This window comes from Dasypus novemcinctus, chromosome 4 (assembly GCF_030445035.2).
Source record: "Dasypus novemcinctus isolate mDasNov1 chromosome 4, mDasNov1.1.hap2, whole genome shotgun sequence".
In the NCBI taxonomy this organism is placed as follows: domain Eukaryota; kingdom Metazoa; phylum Chordata; class Mammalia; order Cingulata; family Dasypodidae; genus Dasypus; species Dasypus novemcinctus.
Window position 1 is genome coordinate 166554461 of NC_080676.1, and position 24825 is coordinate 166579285.

A 24825-nucleotide genomic window follows, 5' to 3' on the forward strand; every position below is an offset into this window, starting at 1 on the left:
TTAATGTTTAATATTTAAACAAAATATTTAATGTCTATACAGTAAAATCATTCGAGCTTCAAACCAGTATTGAAAACAGTTGGAAACCAACTAACAGTTTCTTAATCTCAGACAGAGATGAATATAAACTGTATTCTGTTGAAATGTGCATATGTTTGATTCATGCAATTTCATGGAAACTACTGCCTTGTGGTTATTTGTTCAATAGGACCAACTCAAAAAGTTTGTAGACTTCAGTCTCCATGCAAAAAAGTTTATTCTAGAACAACCCAAAAAATGGAGTGCTGGGAGTTTGAAGTTCATCCCAGTGTTGGTGGAAAGTGAGATGACAGCTTTCCAAAGAAAAGCTCAAAAATGACCAAATTTGTTTTCCATTGTTCAGAGGCCTCTGATCAAAGGTCTGAATGATGAAAAGAAGAAAGAAGGACCCCAAAATAAGGCTCTAATACCACTGGTAACTACAGGAGAGAGTTAAGATTCTGTTCATTAGAATCCAAACAGAACTTGTTTCAAGAGTCAAGTTAGGTGAGGGGATGTAGTCCAGTGGTTTGAGAGCCTGCCTCCCATTTGTGAGGTTCCAGGTTCAAGCCTAGGTACCTCCTAACAACAAAAAAGCAGGTACGCTTTAATGAACAGAAGTGTATTTTCTCTAGGTTTGAATAGGGTATGGGGGGTGTTTTTGCTTTATTTCCAGTTTGTAGGAACAAAGTCCAGTTCTCATAAATACTAATCAACTAAATTAAATACTGCTACTTGTTCTTGAAAAGGTACAAATGTAAAATTTAGAAAAATAACTAGGATGGAGGTCAGAACCAAGAGAGGAATTTTTACCTGCAGGTTCATTTGTTATTTTGGACCTGAAATTTGGTTTTCGTTTTGTTTTTTTAATAGTAACAAGAATGGAGCAGTTCTAGGAAAATTCCAGAAGATGCTGACAATTTTACTTTAAAACGAGAATCTGGTGTTTCTGAATTCTATCGTTTTCAATTAAACTTCTAAGTGTTTTTGGGGGGGAAAAGGAAAGCACTAAATTGTTAAAGTAGTCTGAACGAATATATTACCACCTTCTCTCTTTAGGATTCTTCCTTACAAGTGTATACACAAAAAGGGTAGGTGGTAAGCAAAGGAGAGGACTGAGAATGCAGACCGCTTTCATGACAATTTACCGCAACAGAGCTCAGCAGCTCCTCGCTCGAGGGGAAGCGGGCAGGACTCGGTAGCCACGAGTCCAGAACTCCCACATCGGAAGCCACGACCCGGCGGGCTCCCCGGGCTGCCGCACGGGCTCCTGCCGGGGACAGCGGGCCGCCCGCCGTGCCCGCGCCCAAGTGCGCTCTGCTCGGAGGCCGCCGCCGCGGACCCGCGCCCCGGAACGCTCCCCCTCGCTGGGCCGCGCGCGGGAAGCCAGGGCCGGGGCGGCGCCCTCCGCGGCGAGGGGCGAGGAGGACAGGCGGGCAGGACGGCGGCCGTCGGACGGGCCGAGCGGGCAGGGGCGGGGGCTCCCAGGCGCCAAAAGGCCGCGGCCCGGGGGCGGGGGGCGGGCGCGGGGACCTGGAACTCACGTTTGTACTCGGCCATCAGCCTCTTCAGAGCCGTCCCGGCCATCGTCCGGGAAACAGCGGTTCTCCCGGGCCTCGCCTCATAAGCGCTTGTCCCTCCCGCCCCGGCGCCAGGACCTAGTTCCGGGTCGCTCTCGCGCCCGGGGAAGCCCTTCCGGGTCGCGACGTTTGCGCCTGCGCGGTCACGGAGGGCAGCCAGGCGGGGCTGCGCGGTGAACCCTGAGGAAAGGCTGGTGCTCGGCCGCGGGCCTCGACCGCTGGTGGGTCGGGGCCGCTTCCGAGTGTCCGGGCCCGAGGCTTGCAGAGGACTCGCGAGCGGGCGCCTCCGGAGGGCCGAGGGGGTAGGGGCCGTCGGCTGTCAGGGTGCTGGGTTGAAAGAGACGCGGGCAGAGACCGTGGAGGGCGCCGGCGTCACGCGGCCGGCCGCCCTGCTGTCGCCGGGCCGTGCCGAGGGCACTATATGCAGACTGTGCCTTTTCAATCCTGCCCTGAAAATGGAGGTGGAAAGCCAAAGCACGTCCCGGCGAGGGTTTCCCCGGAGCCCGCGGGTCCGTCGCCTGCCCGCAGCTTCGTGGCTAGGGAGAGCGCTGGGATTCCTCGGCCCCGCCGAGGCCCACCCGAGCGGGCGGTCCCGGAGGACGGCCGCCGGCGCTCCTGCGGAAGGCAGCGCCCGGGCAGCTTTGGGCTTTTCGCAAGTCGGTGGCAGGCTGTAGTGCGTGTCGGGGAGGCTCGGCTGGAACTAGGAGTCCCAGCGTTTCCCTTCTCTGTGCTTCTGGACCCACGCCGGCCACAGGGGGAGCGAGGAGGGCGCCCCGCAGCCGCCGCCCTGCGGGGAGCCCGAGGCCCCGGGGGACCCCTCCTCCTGAAGCCTTCAGACCCTGCACCACCGCCCGCAGGGTCCCCCAAGCCCCGCGCACCCTGGCCGGGGCCTGAGGCGGGCCGAGGAGCTACTAACCCGTCCTGCCCCTGTGGGCTCCCGGCTTCGCCAGCGGCGCCCGCAGGCGGGAGAGTGTCCCTGTGACAAGGGAGTCCTTTTCCACGATATTCTGCATGGTTCTCTCTGCTTCCACGACTGACCTGCTGTGGCTGGCTGATGTGTATGCTTCCAGAACCCACACCCTTAATGACTTTAAAGAAAGTAAGCGAATGTAGTATTTTGTGCGGTTTAAAACATTCGTGCGGATGTGCAGAATTCCCATACAGCCCCGCTCCACCGACACCTTACGTTGCTGTGGCACATCTGTTACAGGTTATGAGAGAACTGCCAGGCTGTTATCCTGACTGTGGTCTGCAGTATGCATTTGGCATTTTTTCCCATACGCCCCCTATTATTTACACCATGTATTACTATTGTACATTCGTCCTAGTTCGTGAGAGAACACTCATGTTTTTTGTACTGTTAACCACAATCCATCTAACACCACATGGTTCACTGCCTTATACAGTCTATCCAAAGTGTACATTCAGTGGTTCTCACTTCCGTCACAGAGTTGTGCAGTCATCACCTCATTAAATTTTTGAACATTTTCCTTACTCCCAAAAAAAAAACCCATACCCCACTATTACCAACCCTCAGCACTGATGTAGTCCCTTTGACATCGATGCAAGAACATTGCAATATTGCTGCTAACTGTAGTCCATAAATTACATTAATTGTATTTTCCCATGCATCTCCATATTTTTACCACCTTTTAATAGTGACCTATATCTGTTCTAGTTCATAGAAGAACGTTCTTACATTTGTACTATAAACCACAATCCTCATCCACCTCTAGGTTCACTATATTATTCAGTCCCTAGAATATTCTCTAGCTTTCCTTTAATTGACATTTATGTCCCTACACTTCCCTTTCAGCCACAATCCCATTTATAAACCAGCTGTGTCAGTTATACTCCCTATAATGTGTTAACCATCAACTCTATCCATTTCCCCACTTTCATGGTCAAGCTAATTAGAAATTATACATACATTAAGCATCAGTACCCCTTTTCCTCTCATCCTATCTCCTAGTAACCTATACTCTAGGTTTTAACTCCATGTCTTTGTTCTTCATATTTTGTTCATATTAGTGAGACTACACAATAGTCGCCCTTTTGTGTCTGGCTTATTTCACTCAGCATAATGTCCCTATGGTTCATCCATGTTATCATATGTGTCCCAATTTTCATTTCTTCCTACAGCAGCATAATATTCCATCATGTGTATATACCTCACTTTGTTTATCCATTCATCAGTTGAACACTTGGGTTGTTTCCATCTTCTGGCAATTGTAAATAATGCCACCATGAACACTGGTGTGCGAATGTCTGTCTGCCTGTTTTCAGTTCTTCTGGATATATTCCCAGTAGAGGGATTGTCGGATGATACGGCAGTTCTATGTTCAGCTTCCAAATTGTCTCCACAGAGGTGGCACCATTAGACATTCCCACCAACAGTGAAGGAGTGTTCCTAATTCTCTACTTACTCTCCAGCACGTGTTGTTTCCTGTTTTGTTAAGAATGTCAATTTTGTGAGGTATGAGATGATAGCCCATTGAAGTTCTGATTTGCTTTTCCCTGATAGCTAGTAATATTGAACATTTTTAAAGTGCTTTTTCGCCATTTGTTTTTCCTCTTTAGAGAAATGTCTTTTGCCCATTTTTTAAACTGGATTCCTTGCTCTTTTATTGTTGAGTTGTATGATCTTTTTCTATAGCATGGAAATCAAACCCTTATCAGAAACGTGGTTTCCAAATATTTTCTCCCATTGAGTAAGCTGCCTTTTCACCTTGAAAAAGTCCTTGGAAGCACACAAGTGTCTAAGTTTGAGGAGGTCCCACTTATCGTTTTTTTTTTCTTTTGTTGCTCGTGCTTTGGGTGTAAGGTTTAAGAAACTACCACCTGCCACTAGGTCTTGAAGATGTTTCCCTACTTTTCTTCTAGGAGTTTTATGGTTCTAGTTTTTATATTTAGGTCTTTGATCCATTTTGAATAAAATTATTGTATAAGGTATAAGAGAGGGGTCCTCTTTCTTTCTTCTGTATATGGCTACCTAGTTCTCCCAGCCCTATTTGTTGAATAGACCGTTCTGCCCCAGCTGGGTGGGCTTGACAGCCTTGTCAGAAATCACTGGACCATAGATTTGAGGGCCTGTTTCTGAACCATCAGTTTGATTCCATTGGTCTATAAGTCTAACTTTATGCCAGGATCATGCTGTTTTTATCACTGTCACTAGGTAATACGATTTAAAGTCCAGAAGTGAGAGTCCTTTAACTTCTCCTTTTTAAAGACATTTTGGCTATTCTGGGCCCCTTTCCCTTCCCAATAAATTTGATAACTGGGTTTCCATTTCTTTATAAAAAGGCTGTTAGAATTTTTGTTGGGATTGCACATAATCTGTGTATCAATTTGGGTAGAGTTGACATCTTAACAATATTTAGTCTTCCAATCTAGGTACACGGAGTGTTCTTCCATTTAGACTTCCAAAGTCTTCTTTGATTTCTTTAGCAATACATTATAGTTTTCTGAATGAGTACTTTACATCCTTTGTTAAGTGTATTCCTAAATATTTGATTTTTCAGTCGTTCTTGTAAATGGAGTTCTTTTCCTGGCTGCTTCTTCAGATCACTCATTACTGGTGTATAGAAACACTACTCATTTATTAATCTTGTATCCTGCCATTCTGTTCAACTTGTTCATTAGCTCTAGTCTCATAGCTTGGTTGTAGATTATTTGGGACTTTCTAGGTATAGGATCATATCTGTGAATAGTGAAAGTTTTACTTCTTCCTTTCCAATTTGGATGCCTTTTATTTCTTTTTCTTGCTTGATTGCTCCAGCTAGAACCTCTAGCACTGTACTGAATATCAGTGGTGACAGTGGGTATCCTTTTCTTGTTCCAGATCTCAGCAGGAAAGCTTTCACTCTTTCACCATTGAGTGCAATGTTAGCTGTGGGTTTTTCATATATGCCCTTTATCTGTTGAGAAAGTTTCCTTCAATTCCTATCTTTTGGACCTGTGTGCCTTTTTAAAAAGAAAGCTCCTTTCAGCTCTCGCCTGCACTGTTGCAATATCTCCTTAACATGTCTCCTTGCCTCTGCCCTTCCCCACTTTTGTTTTCAGTAAAACAGACAGGATCGATTTAAAAGGTGTCAGTTCAGGTTGACACCTTGCACCTCCCAGTTTATTCACCAAAAGCCCACGGCGGCTGATGATGTGCTGCGTTCCACATCCGCCTCCTCTCCTCTGATCTCTGACTGCACTCCAGCCCGTTGCCTGCTGCGTGGCTGCTGCTTCAGTGTGCTAGGCATGTCCGTGACTCAGTCAGCGGCACTTCCCTCGTCAGGTGGCCCTTGCCCCTGCCAGTCACCTCTTTCAAGTCTGTGTGGCCTGCCTACCCTCTGCTTACAAACTACCCCACCCCCAGCCTGAACCCCATGCCTCACTTTTTCTCCACAACTACCCCATGTACTGCGATCTATTATTTACTACATAATGTGCTGTATAATTTATTAGCACACTATACAGCTCACTTAAATCCTTCTTATCTGTGTTCTCTAACCTGGGCTCCACGAGGGCTGTGTCTGTTACTTGTTCCTGAATACAGCCCCAGTCCCTGGAATGGCCCCAGACCCGGCGCTCTCAGTGAATGTCTTGTGGAACTGAATGAAATTTAACAATGGAAACATACAAGGATGCGTATGTAGAGTCGTAGTTCCACAAAATTGGAATCTAACACTCCATTCAAAAGACCATGGCCCTTTATAAACGGCGCGGTGGTGAAGACCCCTTAGGCAGCCTCAAAGAGCTGACCTCCTGGAGTCTCCGTCCCGTTCCAGACAGCTGCCCTCCCCTTGAGTACAAACAGCATTAGCATCAGCATGGTGCGCAAACCAGCAGCTGGCATACACTCGAAGTTTTCTTAATGAAGTCAATCTTTGCCAGACATTTTCTAATTCAGTGGAGAGCACTGTGTTATTGTTTTAGGAAATGTGGTTTACACATCTTGTGTCATGCTAGATTCAGCTACAAGTTGACAGAAATCCAAAATATCAATTTCTTAAACAAGATGGAAGTTTCCCACATAGATGTGGGGCTGGTGGTATGGGGGTCTTATTTCAGGGAACCTGGCTTCTCTCTTGTTCCTCTATCCTCATCTATCTCCTAAGCCAGTCATTTGTTTTTTTACTGAAATTCAAATCTAACTGGGTGTAGCAGTTTAATGTAATTGATGAATTCCAAAAAGAAATATTGGATTATGTTTGTAATCAGATCTGTACCTGGGCATGATTGAGTTATGATTAGGGTGTTGAGTCCCCACCCAGTCCCTACCCCTTGGTGGGTGGGACTCACAGATAAAAGGCATGGCAAAGAACAGAGTTGAGGGTTTCTGATATTGAAGTTTTGATGTTGGAGTTTGATGTTGAAGACTTGAGCTGGAGCCCTGGGAAGTCAGCATGCAGAGGAAAGAGAAGCCAGCCCCAGGAAGGAAGGAACCTTGAAGCCAGAGAAAAGCCAGCCCCAGGAATGTAGGAACCCAGGAAGCCTGAGCCCTCGCAGACATCAGCAGCCATCTTGCTCCAAATAGACTGGTGAGGGAAGTAACTTATGCTTTCTGGCCTGGTATCTGTAAGCTCCTACCCCAAATAAATACCCTTTATAAAAACTAGCCAATTTCTGGTAATTTGCGTCAGCACCCCTTTGGCTGACTAAAACACTGGGCATCCTTTATTTTTATTTGCCAAACTTGGCAACTCTCAAGTTGGACCAGTTGGTATCGGTGTAGAAGTGTTCTGAGAGGCAGGTGTGTGAAACTTAATGTTTTTGGTAAGCAAGACACAGGGGAGGCCAGTGAGATGAGAGTAAAATTAGTCTTTTATATCCTTGCCAACTGAAGTTCAGAAGTATAAAAAGGATCTCACAGTTTAACCCATGTTATACAGTATAGCTTTAATATTAATATGCTTCCCAAATGGTACAGCACAGCTAAAGTGACCAACTGTGGATATGCCTGGAATTATCAGTGCTAAAACTGAGAAAGCCTCCTTTGGGACCCCTAGGCACAGGTAACAAGGTGGGCATATCTCTTCCTACAGCATCAATTTAACCCAAAGATTCTGGGAGCTAGTTTATGTAATTTAATACTTTAAAAATATTTAAGACCAGCAGATCTATTATTCCAAATGCATAATTTGCCTGAATTTCTAAGATAAAAGACATCTTATGAACATAACCCCCTCCCCCCCACCCCACCCCCCGCCAAAAAAAAACATGCCCTGCTCTTTCCTCTCCTGTTCAGCGTACTTGGGTGGAAATTCAAGCAGCATTACTCTAACATACCCAAATAAATTCTTAACCCTTACTCTTTTCTAACTTAAGGCATCTGGGTGCATACTTCTCCTTACAGCTGGTGCTCATTTGTCTGGATTCCCAATCCCTTTTTTCCCACCATCCTATCTAGGGCAGCTAGAAAATAGATGGCTTACGCTCTCTGTGCCTCAATCCACACACTCTTGCTGGGATGTGTGAATCAAGGGCTAGAGTGGCTGTGCTGACTCTCACTGGCTGCCCTCATCTTTCAACTTGTACTCACCTCAGATAGACTAACAAAGAGCCCAGTCATTTTCCATGCTTGCTTTGTGATGTCCAAGTATGCAGATTCTCAAAGTCAAATTATTACCAATTCACTTACTTCAAGTAAGTGAGGAAGTTGTCAACTACACAGTCATATTCAAACACCAGGAATACTGAGAAGCCCCAAGACTGAAGCCCAGATTTGCTTGCCTCTAAAATCCATTCTCTTTCCACACTCACACACAGGACAGGAAAAGTACATTTCATCATGATGCCAGTTCAGATGGACTGAGGGCAGCACCACTCGGCAGGGAAAACGCTGGGACCTGTCCCTGCTAATGCGCCAGGGGCGGGAAGGGGAGCCATCAGGGGAGGGCCTCCTCCTGGGTGCCGAGCTCACCCCTCAAAGCTGAGGGGCTTTGCAAGTGGTGGACACAAATACTGCACTGTGACAGATGGGCCCGCCCGCAAACGCAGTGTTGACATAAGCCAAGAGACAGAATACCAAACTATATTTACTGTTTACAGTAGTAAAGGACAACAAATAATGTACAAATTGGTGAGTAAACACAACAGAGCCAACAAACCGTCCCACCCTAGCCCTGTACAGCAAAATGCCAAGGAAATGAGGACATTCTCAGCGAGGTTGCAAGCAAGCAAGGGATGAGCGGGCTCAGCCCAGCCGTTCAGGTGGCTAGAAAAAGGCAGAGAACGGTCATCAGGCAGCAGTGGGTCCTGACTGGCGGACGAACTATGGAAAATTTTAATTGGTATAGATCCCGAAATATTTCACAGAACTGAAATCACTGTACTAGCGCATAAATTCAATACAGGTTTGGAAAGCAGCAGAGCAAAGGTCCATGAGATTCAGGAGAGTAACATCAAGTCATCTTCCCACAGGTCTTGTTTTCAACCACACTTTGAAGTAGCTCTCTTACATGACAATTGAACTGCAAATTCAGCAATACTTAATCTTACTTTTTCATATATAGACCATAATTACTCATCAGAAGCAAATAGTAGAAGAAATCTGAAGCCACAATACTATTACCAAATGAGAACTGTAGTAATTCTTTTTTCCATATTAAAAAAAGGGGAAGAGCCAATTTAGTCATGCCAGCTGTTGCCCAGTATAACCCACTGGTGGGGGCATCCTGGGCCTCCAGGAGCAGGGCCATATTATTGAAGGACTCGGTTTTTTCCTTCCTGTACCTTTTAAGAGGAAATCCAGAATTTTCCCTTCAACTTTACTGTATTCCAACAAAACTTAAATTTTAAACTTAAATTTTCGCAATATTTAGCATTTAAAAACAGAGTCAAATGTTGCCTTCCGTCCCCATCATCCCTCTGAAACGTCCAACAGAAGCACCCCCGCGGTGGTGCGTGCGAGTTAGCCATATGATCAGGAGGCAGTGGAGGGCGTGGGGAGGAGGGCCGGAGTCACAGCACCTGGGAACACGCGCGCCATCTGCACACCAGAAGTGGACATTCAGTTCACAAGTTTGAGGGGAAAATATTACAAAAGGAGAAAAAATAAAAACAAACCCAAAAAACCTGGCAACGGATTTTACCTAAACAAAAATAACAATTCTTGTTGGCCCAATTTAAGTTGTAGATTAATCCCTGCAGACAGTTTTGAGTTGCACTCACAGTGCATCAGAGAAAAAAATAATTTTGCTGAGTGTCCTCGAGTTTCCGCAGACTCCTTTGTGACTGGCATGTTCACGTGTTTACTATTGAAGAGTAAATGCGAGGACAGACGACGTGTGTGTGACGGTGCTTCTAGATGCCCACGGCCTCACGTGTCGCCCCCGCCTGCTGCTGGGACCCGCTGACGGCGTCTCCCCCCGTCTGCTGCTGGAACACGTCAATGGTGTCCTCGTCCTCCATCTCCAGCTGTGAGTGTTGTGCCAAGAACAGGGAAAGGGAGACGCCTGTTAGCTTTCTCTTCATTACAGGAACAGAAAATGCAAGACTCAACAGCAGAGTTAACGGAAATACACCTGTTCCACTAGCTAATACCACCCTCATCACACCTCGTCTAGTTTTGGATTTATAATAAACCCTATTTCTCCACCACATTTCCCTTAACAAAACTTGTAAAAGAGTCTTCAAAAGCTAAGAACTTTGATAAAAACTGGGTCTCATTACAAAATAAATGGTAATGTACAAAAATATACTGGAAATTATACAAAATAGGATTCCACTACAACTAAGGACAAATGCCGATGGGCATGGTGAGTCATGGACCAAAGGGGGCTGTGCTGAGATGAGGGGGCACTTGACAACAAGCGCATTTGCTCAGATGTATGAAGTTCACCCAGGCCAGAACAGGGTGAAGGCCCCTCAGGTGGCGGGCCCGCCGCAGGCGTCCCCTCTGCGCCTCTTCCTCTCAGGGAGCAGCCAGAGGACCGGCATTCCCTCTGCAGCCTCCTTCTCTGACACAGAAGGGCACAGAAACATCTACCCTGACCGTTCTCCATCCTCTGAACAAGAGGAAGCTTCTGCCAGTTCACACAGCTTAACCAAGGCTGGAGGCAGTAACGTTTCCCAGAAACTTCAGAACTGGAAAGACAAGGACCGTCCTGGGCTCTCCTCCACCCTCGCTCCGCAGGCACTGAGCGGCAGGGGCACACGGGCGAGAGCCCGGCTCACAAGGCAAGGCCCTCACTTGAGCTGCGGAGTTCTCCCTGCAGCTCTGCACGCAACCTGCCCTCCAACTCCTCGTCTGAGCCCCGTCCACTCCACGAGGCCTTTCTCCACACTGCTCATCTGCGCAGCCCTTCCCCCTTGTAATTCCTCACACAGCCAAGCACCCTGTGTTAGAAGTACAAGATTTCCTACAGTGCATAGAAAGAAAACCTCTTTATATACATAGCCCCGTAAAGGCTTTTTTTGGTTGGTTTATTTTTTATTTTTTGGTTTTTTAAAGTAGGCAAGGTAGTAAAGAGTTTATTAAGAAATAAGAAAATGAGAAAAGTACATGCCATAACCGCAGGGGTACTTCAGGGTGATTGCACCTGTAAAGTTTTGCAAAACGATATTTTCACATTAAACTTCTCAACTGATTCTCATGATCTTGCACAGTGGCAAGAGCTGCAACTCAAGGTTCTATTTTGAAGTCTAAAGCCCTTTTCACTGCAATATGATGTATCAACTCTTAGATATTTCTCTGTGTGGTGAGTCTATACTTAAGAGAAACTAAATGTGCTGACTGATAGTGATGTGAAAAGTGCAATCTCCTTTCCATCCATGTGACTTGTGCATAAATGCTTAAAGGGCATGAGAATCAAGCCAGGAATTTAGCTATAGCTTGACTCAATTTGCAAACCAAGTATCCAGACAGGAAAAGGAAGGAGCTTCTGAATCATCGTTTGTGGCTACCTGGCCTGTCCTAGGAGTCCCCTCAGTGGGCACACACCCCCTCGAGGTCACGAAGGAGTCACCCAGCACTTAAGTTCTGATCTTCAAATATGAAGGGTGATGTTTGAAAAAGTAAGCTCTTGTCATTTGAAAACTTTAATTTCAAGACTGAAGAATGAAATAATAAAATAGTAAGGAAAACTAAGGTATTCTATATGCATCAACCAACAATTCTCAAATTAGAGTATTTTAAATGGTAATTATTCAAATGCAAATAGGAAGTAGCCACTGGATATAAATGCCATTGCAATATACAGCCTCTTTTCATACCTGTGCTGGGGTATCTGTTTCATTAATTGGCTGCCCATCAAACCTGAATCTAATCTGTCTCATTGACAAGCCCTGAAAAAGAAAAAGCAATCATCATTAAATATTTCTGGATAACACAACTGAAGTCACAAAATCAAATATTTATATCAAAATATCAGAATTAGGGAAGCGGATATGGCTTAAACGATTGGGCCCCTGCCTACCACATGGGAGGTTCCAGGTTCAGTTTCCAGTGCCTCCTGGAGAAGGCAAGCTGGAGCGACGAACAGGCATGGCAAGCAACAAGATGACAACAAAAAGACAAAGAGGAAAGACAATGAGACAACAAACCAGGAAGCTGAGGTGGCTCAAGCAACTGAGCACCTCTCTCCCACGTGGGAGGTCTCCTAAAGAGAAGACGAGCAGTCACCGAAAGCACACAGCAAAATGGACACAGAGGCAGACAGCAAATGCAAACAACGGAGATGGGGAATAAATAAGTCTTAAAAAAAAACCGGAACTCCAAATGTACACAGTATGATCCAGGTGACCACAGGATACGTGTGGGCCTACAGTCATCCTCACTACTCCTTCAGAAAGCCCTTCTCTAGCGCCTTCCACCTCCTAGTCCCCATCCCTTCCTCTGTCCGGATGCTTCCCTGCAGCTTCCCTCTAGACTGCCAAGCAGAATTTCCACACTATGGGCAGAGAGAAACAAAATGGCTTAGGTGACAATAAGGGGCGTGATAGGAAGGCAGCATAGGAAGCAGAAACCATGATTTGGCCTTGAGGCAGGCAGCAGGGACAAATGTGCATTTTCCATCCAAAAAGGAGAGTGTGCCACCTTCCTACATCCCCGAGAAATGGGAGTACATCATGAGAGGGTCAACGTTCCACTGATAAAGCCACTCTGATTTTACAGACACTGGACAGATATCAAATGAAAACATCTCTTCTGCTCCCTCCTGGAGCCTTCTGGAAGCCCTGGGTGATAGCTGTGCAGCCTCAAAAGCCACCAGTTCAGCTGGGGCAGGGGTGGGCTCCAGGAGGGACGCTGGGAAAAGCCAGATGTGCCTCACGATCTGGAGGGGGAGGTTAGAGCACAGTGGAGGTTGTAAGGAAGAGGAATTAATAACACCTAGAAAATTCCACAAATGCCACACAAAACAGACAGACTTCCCAAGGAATAAGATGGAATGAGGTGCCCGCTGCGGCTCAGTGTGGGCAGTGCTCACAGTCACACTGTCACCTGCCCTGGAGGGGTGCAAGTGGGAAGGGCGTGTGTCCGTGTATGTCCGCTGGCACCAGAGAACTGAATTTGCTTGCATTTTATAGATGAAAATAACACCAAAAATCAAAAAATGTGAAAAAATGGAAGATAAGCATGCTATTTACCAATAAAGAGTAAAAGAAAAAGTTAGAGGAAAGGAGTTGACAGTGATTGCCTCTGAGGACAGGATTTGAAAAGCGGGAAGGAAAAACAGAAAGGCAGGTAAGTGTTTTATGCTGCTTTTTATAAAAGGGAAAAAAATCCGAAGTCAAGAATGACCAGAAGAGTAACATAAAAGGGTCCTCTCTCAAGCATTTAAGCAAAGATGGCATCACGGCAAGGCGGGCCGCAAGTGCCAGGTGTCTTGAAATGCTGCTTCCCACTAACAGGATCAGGGCTCCTGGAGAAAGAGCAGGTGGAGCCCTGGGACTGGAAATGCCAGCGAGCTCAGGTCACCTGTCACAACAGATAGCAGTGAAGCACCAGAGGCCGCTGGCGTCAAAAGAACCCAGGAGAGGACTAGAGAGCCCCACGTGCCAGAGGGGAGTCCACCCGAGCACTGCTAAGGCAGAAGCACAAACACGTTTTCATTTATGAGTTCATGACGACACTAGAAATGATAAATAAGTATGGTCACTATTGGAGGTTGCTAATGAATCAACTCACTATTTTGAAAATGGGTAAAGGAAAAGAATCAAATATTTTCTTCTTTTCTAAATAAAATGACCCCTGGAAAATCAAATTGTCAAGGACAGCAATCTCGTCAGATGTACTCCAGCAGCATCATGAAGAAGGAATAATAAAGCTGAGTGAGAATTCACCACTTCGTAACCTCTAATTAATTAACAATAGAAATCCCCAGACACTGTGCTTCCTCTTGAAGAATGAGCCATCACCAACCTGTCCTGCTGGCGGAGGTGGGGATGGGGGTGCGAACTGGAGCCTGGATCAAGGCTTCAGATCCAGCTGTCAACTGACAGAGACAAACAGAGAGGAACGTGCTACAGACATTCAAGGACGCAACCAGCAAAACCCAGACTGAGGACACGTCCACAACACACAGCTCAGTGTCACCTTCCTGCTGGAGAAATAGCACGATGGAGGGCAAGCTACAGCTACTGTCTGAAGAGAAACATCCACTGACCGAGTGCCGCACGGGGACGGCACCCGGCCGCCGACCGACACGCACAAGTGCATTTATAGGACAACAGGAAATCTCAGCTCCCAGTGGGTGTCTGACGCTATAATGGACTTCCCGTGGCTTCTGCTCTCCGAGCACATCACAGAGCCACGTCTGGGGCCCGCACCTGTCTCTCACAGTACGCCTTCATCAGCTTGCTCAGCGGAGTGTGCCTCTTGATTTTGAACTGGACGACTGACCCATCCTGCCCAGCCACTTTCAGATTGATGTGGTCATTCTCTGTCTTTACTCCCTCCTGCAAAAAAAGAAGGAAAACCATTCCCCAGATAGCCACAATTTGAAAGGGCAAGTCTTCAGGTAACTGTTTAAGTCATTAAAACCTACCTAATCCTTAAAATCTTCCTCCAGTTCAGAGTAGCTCATGTGACTCTTTATTTTTACATTATTTTTATCTTCTACTTGTTAAGTATGCAAATGGAAGGGAGTATACTAAACGTAATGGAAATTTACAGAGTGTCTTCTCACATTGTTGATGGAAAAAAAATCTGTTTAATCTAGGAAAAGATTTACAAAAAGTCCATCTGTTTCTAAAATTATTCTTTTTTTTTTTCCCCCCAAAGATTTATTTATTTATTTAATTCCCTCCTCTCCCCCGGTTGTCTGTTCTCTGTGTCTATTTGCTGCGTCTTGTTTCTTTGTCCGCTTCTGTTGTTGTCAGCGGCACGGGAAGTGTGGGCAGCGCCATTCCTGGGCAGGCTGCACTTTCTTTCGTGCTGGGCGGCTCTCCTTATGGGGCGCACTCCTTGCGTGTGGGGCTCCCCTACGCGGGGACACCCCTGCGTGGCGCGGCACTCCTTGCGCGCATCAGCGCTGCGCATGGGCCAGCTCCACACGGGTCAAGGAGGCCCGGGTTTGAACCGCGGACCTCCCGTGTGGTAGACGGACGCCCTAACCACTGGGCCAAGTCCGTTTCCCTCTAAAATTATTCTTATGAAACTAGTGAAAAAACAGATTCATAGGTATTATATACTTATATACAACTGGTAAAATAAAACAAAAAGAAAACCAAGAGTTTAAAATTAAAAGGAACACTAAATAGTTATTTTGCAGAAATCTAGTTTTGTCCAGAAGTTTTCAAAACCGTATTATTAGTCCAAGTCTCCTTCCTGCTGTACTGAAAGCAACAAGGGCTCAGAGCAAAACCATCCTTCGTGCAGTTTCTTGTTTAAACATTTCTATCTGAACATTAGAAGTTCATGATGCTTTATCTTTGCATAATTCCTGATAAACTCAAAGCTACTAGAGAACATAATTGGGGTGTCTTGCCTGGAAACACATTTTGAATTGATGTAAAACACAGATGATAAGGGCCATCTTTGGGGCAGCTCACGGAGTGTGACACCTAAGCTGTACCCACAGGGTGTGGTACTGGGGGTTCTCTAAGGACAGTGTCACATTAGTTATCTAGCACTGCCTGGAATTAAGGAATCTACAAAAAATCATTTATTTTCCAACAATTATGATGAAGCAGATTCCACTGAGTCAATTTGAAAATGCAATTTTTTAGGAGGTAGGTACCTCATATATGGGAAGAAGGTGCTCAACTACTGAGCTATACCCCTCCCCAGAAAATAAACTTTTGATGGAAATCTAAACTGTATCTTATGCTTTCTCACCACAGAAACCTGTGTTCAGCTCTCCCCATCCGTTCCTAAATGGGCTACGTGAAGGAGTCTAATTCTCTCAGATCCGCCTCTCGTGCGCGCAGCTCCTCGCTTTCATCCCTGCTGATGAACCTGGCTAAGCTGTCCCAGCTCTGCCTGGAGAGGCAGTGCGTGGAGGCTCTCTCCAGGGTGAGCCCCCAAAACCGCACTCCTGCCCAGCAGCCCTGCGTTCCTAGAAACCCCGGTTCAGCTGGTGGCCTGTCTCAGGAGGCAGGATGGCAGGGACGTGGCGGGGGGCAGGAAGGGGACTCCAGCAAGGAATCTGACGCTGCCTCTTTTGGGGAGGGAGGACACCAAGTCAGTGGTCTGTCCCCATCCCCTGGTGAGTTCCTAATAAACAATCAATTGAAGAGTAGAGAATATTTATGTTACACAATGAAACGATGGCAACTCTGACCCTGCCGGCGTTTCCCTAAGGCTCCTCCGAGCCGAGGCCTTTGGCCTAGGAGACGGCTGGCTTCCGCCTTCTGCTGCAGCCCAGGGGGCAAAATGGGGCCTGGCAAGTGACAACTTCATCATTTTGGAATTACCTAAAGCAAAACTTTATTCCAAATAAATGGACATGGAAGTTGAGGAAATGGCAGATGTAAGTGGCAAGAGCTCTGGGAAAGGGGCCCACGTGCACTTCCTGCAGCTGAGGGTGGCCCGGTCTGCCCCGCGCCGCCACCCAGGGCTGTGGTCCAGCTGCCAGGGCACTGGCTGGAGGGCCTTTCCGGGGGTCTCAGGCAGGCTCGGGCCTGGGTCCCGCCGCGAGGAGGGCACCGAGCCGTTCCCTCCCCAGGAAAATGGGGCGGGTGCCCTCCGAGGCCAGCCTGGCAAGGGCCGGCGAGGTGCAGCGCAGGGGCTGGGAAACAAGGTCGTGCAGGGGGGCGAGGGGCCACGGACCCCGCGCCGCAAATGCGAGCGCTGAGCGCGGCCGCGACCTGCCCACGGAGGAGGGGGCGCACCCAGGGCTGGCGGGGGCAGAGGCGGGCGCAGGGGCGGCGGGGCAGGTGGCCCGCACCTAGGGCCCAAGGAGGAACCGGGCACACCAGGAGGGCTGCGCGGCGAGGTCTTCGCGGCGCCCCGGGTGGGGGCCTCGCCCTGTCAGGTGCGGCCGGCCTGCGGGGAGCGGGACCGAGCCCGCGGGCGGCGCCGGGGGCAGGGCAGGCTGAGCTGGCGGCGGGCAGGCCCGATCCGCGGGGGCGCGCACCGGAGGGCCCGGCCTGGCGAGGGGCAGAAGGGGTCTCGCAGGGAGCGCGGACGCGGCGGCCGGAGGAGCCCGGGGAGCAGCTGCGGGCCCCGCCCCGCCAGGCCCCGCCCCGCCAGGCCCCGCCCCGCCAGGCACCGCCCCACCAGGCCCCGCCCCGCCAGGCACCGCCCGCGCCAGGCCCCGCCCCGCCAGGCCCCGCCCACGCCAGGCCCCGCCCGCGCCAGGCCCCCCCCCCGCCAGGCCCCGCCCCGCCAGGCCCCGCCCCGCCAGGCCCCGCCCCGCCAGGCACCGCCAGGCCCCGCCCCACCAGGCCCCGCCCCGCCAGGCACCGCCCGCGCCAGGCCCCGCCAGGCCCCGCCCCGCCAGGCCCCGCCCGCGCCAGGCCCCGCCCCGCCAGGCCCCGCCCGCGCCAGGCCCCGCCCGCGCCAGGCCCCGCCCGCGCCAGGCCCCGCCCGCGCCAGGCCCCGCCCCGCCAGGCCCCGCCCCGCCAGGCCCCGCCCCGCCAGGCCCCGCCGCGCCAGGCCCCGCCCCGCCAGGCCCCGCCAGGCCCCGCCCCGCCAGGCCCCGCCCCGCCAGGCCCCGCCCAGCCCCGCCCCGCCAGGCCCCCGCGCGGCGGCGGCCCAGGTGGGCGGGGCGCGGGGCGGGGCCGGGCCGGGCGGGGCGGGGTGGGGGCGGGGCGCGCCGCGGCGCCGCCGTGGGGGAGGGGAGCGGGCGGCGGGGGCGGCGCGGGGGAGGGCTCGCCACTCGGGCCTGCGGGCGCGGGGCGTGGGCGCCGCCGACCCCGCGGCCCCGGGGAGCGCGCCCCGAGCGCCCGCCGCCGGCCCCGAGAGGGCGGCGCGGAGCCCGGCGAGCGCGGGGGCCGCCCGCCCGCCGCCTACCTTGGGCTTCTCCTCGGACATGGCGGCGGCGGCGGCGGCGAGAAGCAGGGGCAGCGCGCAGCGGGCGAGTCACGCTCTCGGCCCCGCCGCTCTCCCGCCGCAACTGCGCGCGGGGCCGCGCTTTGCCCCCCAAATCTCGGCCCGCCGATTGGCCGGGGCGGGGGTCACGTGGCGGCGCGCGTGCACGAGGCGCGCGCCCAGGGCGTCGGGCGCGCGCCCGGCTCGGGACGTGGTTCCCGGCGGTTGGAAATGCGTCACGGGCGGGGCGGCCGCGCGCCCGGCGCCCCTCCCCCGCCGCGCCGCCCCTCCCCCGCCGCGCCGCCCCTCCCCCGCCCGGCGCCGCCCCTCCCCGCCGCGCCGCCCCTCCCCCGCCGCGCCGCCCCTCCCCCGCCCGGCGCCCCTCCCCCGCCGCGCCGCCCCTCCCCCGCCCGGCGCCGCCCCTCCCCGCCGCGCCGCCCCTCCCCCGCCCGGCGCCCCTCCCCCGCCGCGCCGCCCCTCCCCCGCCCGGCGCCGCCCCTCCCCTCCCCCGCCCGGCGCCCCTCCCCCGCCGCGCGCGCCGCGCCCCCCTCGCCCCGCCTCGGCACCCGGGGGGTCCCGGGCCCGCCCCGAGGGCAGGAGGGGAGCCGCGGAGCCGAGGCCCGCGCGGGTGCCCCGGGTCCAGGCCCTGCGGTGGGGGGCGCAGAGCGGCCCTGCCCGCGCCACGGCAGAGCGCGCCCTCGGGGGAGCGCGGGCCCGGCCGCAGCCCCGGTGAGCCGCGCGGGGTGGCCCTCGCCCCGGCCCCCTGTGCCGGCCTCAGCGGCGCCCCCGCCCCGCCTCTGCCGCGGCCCCAGGCCCGCGTGCGCCTCGGCCGCGGCCGGCCCCGCCGTGCTGGCCCCGCCGTGCTGGCCCCGCGCTCACGGCCGGCCCTGCGCAGACCACCAGCCCAGGCCGCAGGGTGCGGGGCCGGGAGGCCGTGCCCGCCCTGGGTGGAGGTCGGGACGCATCCCCAGGGCTGCGCTCCTGGGGGAGAGCGGTGTCTTCCCGCCCCCCGGGTGGGCCTCGTGTCCTCCGGGGCAGGGACCCGGGAGCGCCACTCTGCTAGTACTCGAGCGGGTGCCCCCCGTGCCCGGCAGGGACCCCAGCTTTTCCAGATAGGAAGCCAAGAGTGGCGGGAGGCCGCCGGGAGTACCGCGCCCACAGGTGACCCCGCGCTTCTTGACTGGCGTCCTCCGAGGAAGCCCGGACGGCTGGGTCCCCTCGTTTCCGGGTGACATGGCCACGCGCTGAGCCCCGCTCTCCAGTCTTCACACACCGCTCGCTTTCCTGGCTACAGCCACCGTGTAGGCGAGGGAGAGGGGCTCCCCCAAACCAGGCTCCCTGGACGGTGCAGACCCCGACCCGGAGCCCTGGGTGGGATGGCCAGCTGCGGGGAGCTGGGAGCCGGGGAAGCAGCCGCTCCAGGGCAGGATGGCCTTTGGGGACCAACTGCCCAGGTTACTCTCTGCCGCGTGGCTGGGGCAGGCGGTCGGAGGCTACTGCACCTCACAGCCCTGAAGCACTGTCGGTTGTAAAACAGGACGTTTCTGTGTGTACCATGTACACACTGGACCATGGTGGGCCATGGACTGGCAGCCGCACCTGATTTCAGAATGGTTAAAGTGTGAACAATACGCAGCTTGGAATTGACTAAACCCGGTACCTGACGTGTTACAGTAAGAAATCAGCTAAATAAGCCGTGGTTCGTTCTTACAGTGGAAGGCCACGCAGCTGCTAAGAGTGATATGGGAAAAAGACTTTGTCGATAACAGGGAAAGACGGTCGTACCACATTGATAAGTTGTTGAAAAGCGAGTCATGAAACACTAACACGGTATGAACTGTTTGTGTTGTGTGTGTGCAAACGTCGGATCAAGACGGAGTGCCGCTCCCACGCTCTCCACCTGCACCAGATCTCTTAAAATGACAGAAAAGATGACTCCACATGTTCACAGCAGCATTGGGAACCACGAAAGGATGCCTTCGAAGGACAGGGAAAAAATGGCGAGGAATCTCGGAATGATAGAACCGCACGGGGGAAGTGACGGAGAAGTCAGGGCTCGGGACCAAGAGAGCGTAGTCCACGACACGCGAGGAGAAGAGAACGCGATGCTGCGCGCTCTGCGGCTGATCAGGGCGGGCAGGGCTTCCGGGCACTGTTGGGGCAGCTGGATCAGGGACTGCCTGGAAGCCCGATGTGCCCCCGTGGCTGTGCTGCAGGCCTCAGTGGTATTTGACCCCCCCACCCCCAGACCCCCGAATCTCCCAGGAGAGCATCCCTGCCTGAGGAGGGCTCCCGGGATGGGTGCGCGGCTGAGCAGAGCTGGGGGTCACTCTGCGGAAGGGCTTGCTGCTTGGCCAGCTCGGGGCACTGAGCCCCCCGCCACAGCAGTGCCCTTGTGGTCTCGGCAGTTGGGGACCCCTAGCCTGACTCCCAGCTACAGGCCCAGACGCCCCAACGAGCAGCCTGAGCCGCGCAGAGACGCACCACCTGCTGGCATCCCTTCCTGAAGAGCCGGCCGTGGGAAACGGGCACAGCCAGCTGCAGGGACGAAGGCTCGCTCGGGAAGAACTGCCAAAATTCAAAACAGCGACAACGGGCAGAACCTCGTGCCTCAGGGCGGAAAGGAGTGCAAGGGAAAGGCTGAGCGCTCGCCCGCTCTAGAAGGGAAAAGGGGAAATATGAGAAAAGCTGAGGCATTGGGGACCAGCGCAAGAACTGTGGTGTTCCAGAAGAAAAAATGGAAGAAATCAAAGACACGGTGAAGACAGTTTTCCTGAATTAAAAAAATATGTGACTCAACGAATGGAAAGAGCCAGCAAGGATTCAGTGGGCTTAGTAGGGAAAGACTGGGAAGTGGATTTGGCCCAATGGATAGAGCATCCACCTACCACATGGGAGATCTAGGGTTCAAACCCAGGGCCTCCTGACCCGTGTGGAGCTGGCCCACGCGAAGCGCTGATGCGCGCAAGGAGTGCCCTGGCACGCAGGGGTGTCCCCGCGTAGGGGAGCCCCACATGCATGGAGTGCGCCCCATAAAGAGAGCTGCCCCGCATGAGAAAAGCGCAGCCTGCCCAGGAGTGGCGCTGCACACACGGAGAGCTGATGCAGCAAGATGACCCAACAAAAAGAAACACAGATTCCTGGTGCCACTGACAAAAATGCAAGCAGACACAGAAGAACACACAGCAAATGGACACAGCAGACAATGGGGAGAGGGCAGGGGGGAGAGAAGTCTTTTTGAAAAATAAATAAATGAAGACTTACATAGTGTGAGGAGAGATCCCAAAAGCATCTGGAGAGGTTTCTGCTTATGGTTAAGAAGGATTCACTCGCATCAAACTCTCCCAGTGAGGACAACTGAAATAACTGGATAAAACATTTTAAAAAACCACACATATGCATTTGTTCAAAGACAGCCGAAAGCTGCCTGAACAGGAAAGACTCGAGAGGCAAAGACCCCCAAATGTTTCCCTTTCAGGGATTTGGTGATTAGTATGCAGTGGGTCAGAAGGTGAGAAGCAGCAGAGCTCTTGCGTTTCACAGGGGGGCTGGGGTGGTCACAGCCTCCAGGCGGCAGGGCTGGGTAAGTGTCCTCGCCTTCCGCCGGGAGCAGCAAGGGTTACATGAGTGAGGGTGGGGTTTAACAGGTCAGGCCTCACGAAGACTGAAACCCAGCTTCCAAGCAGCATCATCCCACATCGAATTAAGACAATCTGCCCCCAGCCCATCTGTCAGCCGGAAGCAAAAGGAACCCTCTGGAGGAAAGTAGCGTCATCCTGGACCTTTAAAACAAATCCATGAAGTTAAAAATTATGAAGAACATCAGGAGATAAACGATCCAAAACCAAGAGGAAAAAAACACAGGAATAGCAAGCACACGGAGAGCAGGACATGAGTGTTATCAGAGACAGACTTAAAAACGCAGGTATCCAGTATTCATGAACATGGGTTAGGAGATGGGAATTTAAGGCAGAGGATTGGAATCTATTTAAAAAATCAAATGAAAATTTGAAAACATACAGTAACTGGAATTATGAATTCAATAATGGGTTTAACAATGGGTTAGACATAGTGGAAGAGATGATTAATGAAGTGGAAGATAGATCAGAAGAAAATATTTAGACCAAAGCAGAGAGAGGAAAAAAATTGGAAAATATAGGCAAAGCAGTCAAAAGCTAATAGCTTAGGGAAGCAGAATTGGCTCAATGGATAGAGCATCTGCTTTCCACATGGGAGATCCAAGGTTCAAATCCAGGACCTCCTGACCCGTATGGTGAAGCTGGCTCACATGCAGTGCTGATGCGCACAAGGAGTGCCGTGCTATGCAGGGGTGTCCCTGCATAGGGGAGCTCCACGCGCAAGGAGTGCGCCCCGTAAGGAGAGCCGCCCCACACGACAAAAGTGCAGCTGCCCAGGAATGAGGCTGCACACACGGAGAGCTGACGCAGCAAGATGATGCAACAAAAAGAGACAGACTCCCCATGCTGCTGACAAGAATACAAGTGGACACAGAACACAAAAGAGAATGGACACAGAGAGCAGACAATGGGGGAAGGGGAGATAAATTTCTTAAAAAACAAAACTAATAGCCTATAACAATTTTCTTAGCAGTTACAATTCAAACAACAAAGCATTAAGTGGAAAAGAAACATATTAGTAACATCCATTCCACCAAGAATCAGGAAAAATGTAATTTTTTAAAAAAAGGTTTATTCCCCTCCCCCCCCGGTTGTCTGCCCTCCGTGTCTGTTTGCTGTGTTTTCTTCTGTGTCTGCGTACCTGTAGGTGGCTCTGGGAACCGATCCTCGGACCTTCTGGAGTTTGATTGCCAACGGCTTTAAAACTTCACACTCCCTCTTCCCCTTCTGCCCATTATCTGGGAAGCAGATAAGAAAAGCTGGAGCTCCTCCTTTGGGGTCAGTGGGAGACCAACAAGCAGGAACCCTGCCCCCTGCCCCATCCCCACAATTAGAATGCAGATCCAGTCTCCTGTTGCTCTTGCAAGCCACTTTGAGGCCAGGTTGGGAAACCCGCCCCGCTCTCCCCAGCAAGCCTCATTATGTGCAGTAAGCTCTCCCACGCCTCGCGGTGTTTGTAGGCGAGGGAGGCATCATCAGTCTCCACATTCAAACCAGTGTGGGGTGAGGTCCCTCTTGTTTCTGAACTGTGGCTGCAACAGCATAAACTCAGTAAGCACGCGGAGGCTCTGAATAAAACAATAAGCATATCGTAATGCATAGACAGCAAGAGAATGTAAAATCCATCAGCAGTTATGTAGCATTTAATCATTTGTGGAATATTTTCAAAACTTGACCAAGTTTTAGGCCTTTAAGAAAACCTTGATGAATCGTGAGGAACGACACCATAGAGGGGGAAGGCCAGCCGAGGATGTGGAAGGCTGGAAAGAACAGCGTCCCACCCTAAAAACAAGAGAAGCTGGCTGGTCCGCAAAAGCATAACTTTCCTTAAACTTGAAAGAGAGACATTGCAGGACCATCAACAAGCCTGAAACCTACGGGAAGACAAGCGCTTCCCAGGAGAGCCGGGGCTGGTTCCCTGAGGCAGAGAACGGGACAGACAGGCTGCCACGAAGTGGGTGAGAAGAGCTCAGACAACCTTCTCAACAAATTGCTAAAGGTCTGAGTTGTGGGCTAGTGTGGGAATGCAGACCCCCCAAAAGCGGAAGGCAGAGCGAGCTCACACCTCTCCCAGGCGCCCCGGCAGACCTCCACGGGGCTCTCATGAAAAGACCGGCTGGGGGGGGGGGAGGCCAGAGAAAGCCCCCGCAGCGGGGAGGGCTGGGGGAGCGGAGCAGCCGCCCTGGGGGGCGGGCACCAAGCCCTGCCCACACACTCCTCCCATGGGGAACAAAACCCCTAAGTTGCTGGAGGAAAGGCAGACAATCCCAACACCCTGTAAGGCAGAAAGGAGGGACCACTGTGGCTGGGAAAAGGAAAAAGGAAAAGGCACCCTCCCTGCGGGGGAGAGATCAGAACACACCCCGGCCCAGGCCTGCAGGGTCTTCTGCCTCTCGAGAAAATCCCCACCCAAGACCACAGGACACGGGGCTTTCCTAACACAGACTGCACCAGGGCCACGGAGTCCTCACTGCCACCGTCACACCCGGCTGGCAGCACCGAGACAGGCAGCAGCTGTGCGCCAACGTACAAGAGCACGGGAGAGAGCATTCTGGGGGCAGGTGCACAGGGAAGGCCTAAGGCCAAGGGTAGAGCAGGGCCTTGAGGAGACCCCCCCAAACCAGCCTGCACCCTGGGCAGAAGGTAAAGCTGGAGGAATGTGAGGTCCAGCTCACTAAACATAACCAGCCTGGCAGACTGAGGTATGTGCCTCTCAAAAGACATGTCCTTCATCTTAATCTGCATTCCCATGTGTGTGAATCCATTTATAGGTAGGATCTTCTGAAGATACCATTTTAAATCAAGGTCTGGCCCAACTGATCAGGCGGGCCTTAACCCCTCCCTGGCGTCCTTCGTAAACAGAAGGGACTAGGACACAGGCAATAAGAGCGCCACCGCGGAGGGGCCGAGGCCGGATGTCAGCAGGATTCAGAAGAGCAGGTGCAAGGAGAAAAACAGAGGGATGGCTGTGGCAGAGAGGAAGACAGAGGGATGGCCGTGGGCAGAGAGGAAGACAGAGGGATAGCCGTGGGCCAGGAGGAAGAGGTGCAAGCCATGGCGTTACTGGATTTTGTCTAGGTTCTTGACTGCTGCAAAAATGAATTTCAAGAGCACATCGGGTGAGTTAGACCAGTAATTTATTCAGGTAGAGAGGGAAAAGAAATGGGAGAAAATAACAGAT

At 52.1% G+C, this 24825-nt stretch overlaps 2 protein-coding genes across 3 annotated transcripts in view; both read right to left on the reverse strand.

Annotated features, from left to right (window-relative positions):
• The window catches only part of UBE2G2 (ubiquitin conjugating enzyme E2 G2), a 51373-nt gene extending 44173 nt beyond the window's left edge, over nt 1–7200 (reverse strand). Inside the window, exon 1 of one of the 2 annotated variants that reach the window (XM_004477216.4) lies at nt 1563–7200. In XM_004477216.4, the coding sequence (XP_004477273.1) occupies nt 1563–1605 (43 nt within the window). In that variant the 5' untranslated portion in view covers nt 1606–7200. The remainder of the gene's footprint in view (nt 1–1562) is intronic. The other variant, XM_071214997.1, reaches the window with a different exon arrangement.
• A 1406-nt stretch (nt 7201–8606) lies between these two features.
• On the reverse strand, nt 8607–18207 carry SUMO3 (small ubiquitin like modifier 3). Its single transcript, XM_058296342.1, has 4 exons — nt 17989–18207; nt 14361–14489; nt 11805–11876; nt 8607–10007 (listed from the first exon to the last, which is right to left on the reverse strand). Exons 1-4 carry the CDS (start codon nt 18007–18009, stop codon nt 9894–9896), a joined length of 336 nt encoding a protein of 111 aa, XP_058152325.1. The 5' UTR covers nt 18010–18207; the 3' UTR covers nt 8607–9893.
• Nucleotides 18208–24825: the final 6618 nt, after the last annotated feature.

Bases quoted from the DNA above. Each gene is read 5' to 3' on its own strand.
- SUMO3 (XM_058296342.1), bottom strand. From the start codon at position 18,009: ATGTCCGAGGAGAAGCCCAAG. The intron at 11,877-14,360 runs GTGCGGGCCCCA...TTTCTTTTTCAG, and splicing joins AGGCGTACTGTGAGAGACAG to GGCTTGTCAATGAGACAGAT. The intron at 10,008-11,804 runs GTATGAAAAGAG...CAACACTCACAG, and splicing joins AAACAGATACCCCAGCACAG to CTGGAGATGGAGGACGAGGA.